The sequence below is a fragment of the Erythrolamprus reginae genome, chromosome 3 (genome assembly GCF_031021105.1).
Source record: "Erythrolamprus reginae isolate rEryReg1 chromosome 3, rEryReg1.hap1, whole genome shotgun sequence".
Taxonomy (NCBI): domain Eukaryota; kingdom Metazoa; phylum Chordata; class Lepidosauria; order Squamata; family Dipsadidae; genus Erythrolamprus; species Erythrolamprus reginae.
This window is the reverse complement of record NC_091952.1, coordinates 48,544,515-48,550,514: the sequence shown is the minus strand read 5'-3', so window position 1 is coordinate 48,550,514 and position 6,000 is coordinate 48,544,515. Positions and strand designations below refer to the sequence as shown.

The 6,000-nt window shown below is 48.1% G+C and overlaps 1 protein-coding gene across 3 annotated transcripts in view; it reads left to right on the top strand.

The window, feature by feature from the left end:
* Positions 1-1,499: 1,499 nt before the first annotated feature.
* The window catches only part of CPNE5 (copine 5), a 197,778-nt gene continuing 193,277 nt past the window's right edge, over positions 1,500-6,000 (top strand). For all 3 annotated transcript variants that reach the window (XM_070745132.1, XM_070745131.1, XM_070745134.1), the window contains exon 1: positions 1,500-1,772. In XM_070745132.1, coding sequence (XP_070601233.1) covers positions 1,663-1,772 — 110 coding nt within the window. In that variant the 5' untranslated portion in view covers positions 1,500-1,662. The remainder of the gene's footprint in view (positions 1,773-6,000) is intronic.

Sequence of the window (6,000 nt, the reverse complement as noted above, 5' to 3'; positions counted from 1 at the left end):
TTAGGTGTGTGTGTGTGTGTGAGATATATATATATGTATGTGTGTAACAGAGGTGTGTGAGTGTGTGTGTGAGATATATATATATGTGTGTGTGAGAGGGGTGTGTGTGAGAGCTGTGTGTGTAAGAGAGAGGGGTGTGTGTGAGAGGGGTGTGTGTGTGTGAGAGAGATGTGTGTGTAAGAGAGAGGGCTGTGTGTGTGTGAGAGGGGTGTGTATGTGTGTGTGAGAGATGTGTGTGTAAGAGAGGTGTGTCTGAGAGATGTGTGTGTGTGTGAGAGTGTGTGTGTGTGGAAGAGAGAGGGGTGTGTGTATGTGTAAGACAGAGGGGTATGTGTGTGAGAGAGGGGTGTGTGTGTGAAAGAGAGAGTGTGTGTGTGTGGAAGAGAGGTATATATGTGTAAGACAGAGGGGTGTTTGTGATAGAGGTGTGTGTGAGAGAGAGGGGTGTGTGTGTGTGTAAGAGAGGTGTGTGTGTGTGTGTGTGAGAGAGAGAGAGAGGGGTGTGTGTGTGTGTGAGATGTGTATGTGTGAGATCGGTATGTGTGAGTGTAAGAGAGGTATGTGTGTGAGAGAGAGGGTGTGTGTGTGTGTGTGAAAGAGAGAGGTGTGTGTGTGAGAGAGATTGTGTGTGTGAGAGAGATGTTCTTACCACTGTTTGTCAGTCATTAGAACATGCATGTGCGGAACGCGTTTTTCCTCCCAATCCTTCCTCTTTTCTTCCCTGGCCACAGCCCAGTCTCTGATTCCAGGTCTCCTTCAAAATCGCGTCCCACAAAACCTACGGCACTTATAGCCAGTTCGCCTACTTTCAAACGCTCAAGAAACACAGCTTCCTCTGTGCCCTCCAAGCTGCCTCGGACTACGACTCCGCGCCCCCCTCCCCCCCGGTTGGGAGAAGGTTGCAACTCCTAATCTCGACGCCAAGCTACGGGCGCCTCCCCCACGAGACAAAAAGGGCATTTCGCTCCCCCCCCCCGAAGCGCGGATCCAAATCCCCCCGCGCTTCGGCGCAATGCCCTACGGTTGCGAGAAGGCTCTCTTTCTTCAGCCCTCCGGGACTGGCGTTTTCCCCGCGGGCACCAGCGCAGAAAGGGTGCGCGGCGGGGAAACAGGTCCCCGGGGTTGCGTGTGTGTGCGTGTGTGAGGGATGGGTCCAGCGGCGGGGGTGGGTGGTGGTGGTGGTGTTCCCCTATTTGCTTGTAGGAGCAGCGCTGGGCTGAGGGGGCCCCGCCGACCGTTTGGTTTCCGAAGGAGGGAGGCGGAGCTTCTTTAAAATCTCCCTCCGTGGACTTGAGGAGGGGAAAGGGGGGGAAAAAGCCCCCTTTCCCTGCGTGGAGAGAGCCGGCGCGAGCGAGCGAGAGCGCGCGCCACCTCCGTTTAGCTCTCCGAGCGGTCAGCGCTTCACGCCCGGCTGGCGCGTGGGTCTCCGCGGCGCTTGAAGCGAAGAAACGCGTACAAGTCCGAGCGAGAGAGAGAGCGCGCCTGCTCGGCTCGCCCGCCGGGCCGGGGGCTCCGATTAGGGTTCGGTGGCGGATTGGTCTCTCTCTCTCTCTCTCTGACACACACTCACTCTCCGGCTAGCCGAGCGCACTCGGCGGCGACTTGTTGAGAGGAGCTGCTCTCCCGTGCGCTCCCTCTCTCCCTCCCTCTCCCCTCTCTCTCATGGAGGAGGACGTTCTGGACAAACTCGGGGACATGGCGTCGGTGCAGGACTTCGACCCTCTCACGGGGAGCATCCCGGCCACCAAAGTGGAGATCACGGTCTCCTGCAGGTAAAGGGAAAAAATAATAATAATAAAGGGAGGTGGGGGGAAGGGAAAGCCGGCGCGGTCGTCGAGGAATGGGGTGGGGTTTGCGGGTGACGAGGATGAGGAGGAAGGGCGCGCGCGGTGTGTGAGGGGAGCGTTTCTCCGTCGGGAAAGTAAGACGGCGGCAAGTTTCTCGGCGCGTTAAAGCCGCCGCCGAGGTGGTCCCCGCCGGGAGGGCGGTTGCTGCTGCTTCTTTGCCGCCGGTTCGAAGTTTCGGCTCGCGCGGTCGGCTGGCTTGGAAACTTGTGAGAAGAAGGAAAACACACAGAGACGCCCGCATGCACACACACACACACACACACACAACGAAACGAGGTTGAGGGAGCCCGTCTCGAGCTAGCCGGGAGCTAGCATATCGCTTCTCCGTTTGTGGAGGGAGGGGGGGTCAGGCTCGAAGGCTCGCGGTGGTCGGCTCTCATTCTCTCTTCCCCCCCCCCCACCGTCCACGCTTCACAAATAAGAACCAGAGGCACGCACGCACGTGCGCAAGGTCCAGGGCGTTTCGGTGGGCGTGGTCTCAGGGAAGCTGACAGGTAGGGGGCGGGGCCCGCAGGCTCTGGAACGTCTCACCTCCAATGGCTACGATCCGCCCGCAAAAAACCAATCACCTGTAGAAGTGCGAAAGGAAGAAGAGCCTTCGTTAGCTCCCCCCCCCCCACGTGCAACTTGGTGTGACTGGTTTCCTGGATTGACAGTTCCAAATAAAAGTGACCAAGGGATGCTCCCATATGTGTTGTTGTTGTTGTTGTTAATAGTTGTGATGATGATGATGATATCTGAAAATCGAGCAGCATAAACCAGTGAAAGTGGTCCTAGTGGTCCTTGGAACACAAGGCACAGTGCCAAAGGATCTCAGCAGACATTTGAAAACCATCAGAATTGACAAAATCTCTATCTGGGATCTGCACCCGACTGGTGATGAAATATGAAACCCAGCATAGTAATCTCGTTTGCTGTGTTGTATTCTTGAAATAATAATAATAATTTTTATTTATATATTTATTATATATATATATCTGCCTTACAAGGCCAAGTTTGCAAGTTCAAGTCCCAGTGAGGGCATGGCTAGCTGATGAGGCCAGAATAAAGCCGAAATAGATCTATCCTAGTCTCCCTTAATTTTAAATTTTATTTTATTATTTAGATTTGTATGCCGCCCCTCTCCGCAGACTCGGGGTGGTTCACAACAAGTGAAAAAACAATCTACAACAAATCTAAATTACTGTTTAAAAATATTTAAAAGACCCCATATTCTAAACACACATACATACAAACATACCATTCATAAATTGTATCTGCCCGGGGGAGATGTTTCAGTTCCCCCATGCCTGACGACAGAGGTGGGTCTTAAGGAGTTTACGAAAGGCAAGGAGAGTAGGGGCAGTTCTAATCTCCGGAGGGAGTTGATTCCAGAGGGCCGGGGCCGCCACAGAGAAGGCTCTTCCCCTGGGGCCCGCCAACCGACATTGTTTAGTTGACGGGACCCGGAGAAGGCCCACTCTGTGGGACCTAACCGGTCGCTGGGATTCGTGCGGCAGCAGGCGGTCTCGGAGATATATGACATATATATATATACACACACACATACATATATACATACATACACATATTCGAATTTGTATGCCACCCAACTCCTAAGGGACTCTGGGCAGCTCACAACCAAAGAATAGATGGAACATTAAAACCCCTTAAAAACAATTTTAAACCAACAATTAAAAAACAATTAAAACAGTTTTTAAAACCATACCTGTCATTAACCGTAGTCATGCAATTAGTGGGGGATAGGGATCCATCGGTGAAGTTTTGGGGATCAACTTTGTCAATCAACTTTGGGAGGATGTGTTTTTAGAATACAATTCTTTATTGGCCAAGTGTGATTGAACACACAAGGAATTTGTCTTTGGTGCACATGCTTTCAGTGTACATAAAAGAAAAAGATACATTTGTCAAGAATCATGTGATACTACACTTAATGATTGTCATAGGGGGTCAAATAAGCAATGAAGGTTTATTTTCAGGGCAAGAGCCTAGATCCTGAAGAGCTACTTTGTCTTGAGTACCCCATTATTTTTCACATTGCATGTATTCTGGGGGATGGGCTGCATGTGGAAAAAAAAGAGAGGAAGCCTTGTATCTTTAATTAAAAATGGATTCTCCTGGTCTCAGGAAGGCTCTTACTTTAATCCTTGTGTCTCCCGTCACCAAGGCCAGGAAAGACCTGGAGAGTTGCCTCCGGTGGGATGAAGGAATTCTAAGTTACAGGAACGAACGTAGTTACAGGAATGAAGCATATGTTACAGTTAACATATGCTTCATGTGTTAACAAAGATTGCCTGCTTGGTGTGGCTCCAGCAAACATAATTGAAGGAAATATTTCACTTCGATTGTGCTGTGTAGTGAACTGTGAGAGACGACCTATTCCCAAATAATGAAATAAGCATGTATTTGGGGAAGAATAAAAACTCCTGGGCTATTAAACCTGCACTAAAACACCATTTATTACTGAATGAAAGAGGCTTTTGTAATAGCAAAATTCTACTGTTATACAAATTCACTTTAAAGCACTTTAAAATTCCAGTAAGTGTTGCAAATTCACCAACTGTCAGGGATCGCCTAGACTTATGGAATATTTCTGCATGGAGAGCTAATACTGAACTCTTTGACACAGTTTTGAGCTGGAGGATAGAAATTGCGGGAAAGACCTGGGTTTTATCCTCCCTCTGTCCAGTTATGGAGACTCGCCAAGTGACTTTAGACCTACCTCACAGGGCTGCTGCTGGAATGGGTCTCAAATATTCTGGGTGAAGATCTCAACCTCAGCAACTTTAAGATGTGTGAAATCAACTTCCAGAATTGCCCTGACAGAATGATGAGCTGGTGAATTCTGAGGTCTAGGCAGTTTAAAGTTTATACTATTGCGAAACACTGTGACTTAGAAGAAAGATGGGATAAGAATAAAGGAGAATATTTGTACTTCAGGGTTGGAATGAGGGGTCCTTGGTGGTCTTTGAGCTTGCTTATTTTCTTGCAGAGTATTTTCTTGCAAAGTAAATGAGATAGAAGCTTCTTAGATGAAATTGTTTTTCACTTTGTTGTGAGCCGCCCCGAGTCTGCGGAGAGGGGCGGCATACAAATCTAAATAATAAATAAATAAATAAATGCGAAGCACCTTAAAAAAAAAACATGAGAAAGTCCAGTTGCCTCTTGAAAAAGCACCTGTGGGATCCCCAATGCTGGAATAAGAGACTGAGATGGTGGTGACATCCATTTTTTTTTACTACCTGTTCTGCGGGCGTGGCTTGGTGGCCATGGCTTGGGAAAGGATACTGCAAAATCTCCATTCCCACCCCAGCCATAGGTGGTATTTGCCGGTACTCTGAACTACTCAACATTTCTGCTATTGGTTCTCCAGAACCTACTGTATTTCACCCCTGGCCTGAGAACAAAATACAAACAATGAACCTGAATATCTCTCAATTAAGAACCACAGCTTGTTGCATGTATGCAAATGTGGTATGTGCTTGGCAGTATAAGCAGGATCAATGTTTTTGCATATATGACCCAAGATCTTCTTTTTAATTGCATCAAAGATAACAATTCTCACAATTGTATTTCATAGTGATAAATCCAAAAGAACCCACATCACAATTCCCATGGCTTTTGGACAAATCCACATAGCAACCTTACATTGGGGTGAAAAAGACTACTATCTGTTTGCAGAAAACATTTCTGTGTGCTATCACCTCTATAGCATTTTTCCAGTCATGGCTGAGGCAACCTGGAAATGTTTGGGTTTTTTTTTTTCTCTCTCTCTCTCTTTGTTCTCATGCTTCAGAAGCTGTATGCTAGCATTGTAGAATGTACTGAAGTGACATGATCTGTGTTGGCAATTCTAGTTTCCTGCAAGACCACCCCTTCCGTCTGGTTCGTGACCTATATAACCCAGCTGGGAGGGAGATCAGAACCCTGACAACCAAAGCCCACTCCCCCCTCCTTTTTAAAGCCCACTTGGTTGTCTGATTACCAAAGAATGTGAAGCCCTGAAATGGACTAGGAAGTCCTGAAATTGTTTAGAATGTCCTTGGCTTAATGCATATAACTGGATGCCTTACAGAAATAACTCATCTCTTGTACCTCTAAAGCTTGCCTGGCTGGGAATGTCCTTCTCAATAGCTCAGAAGTTCCCAAACCT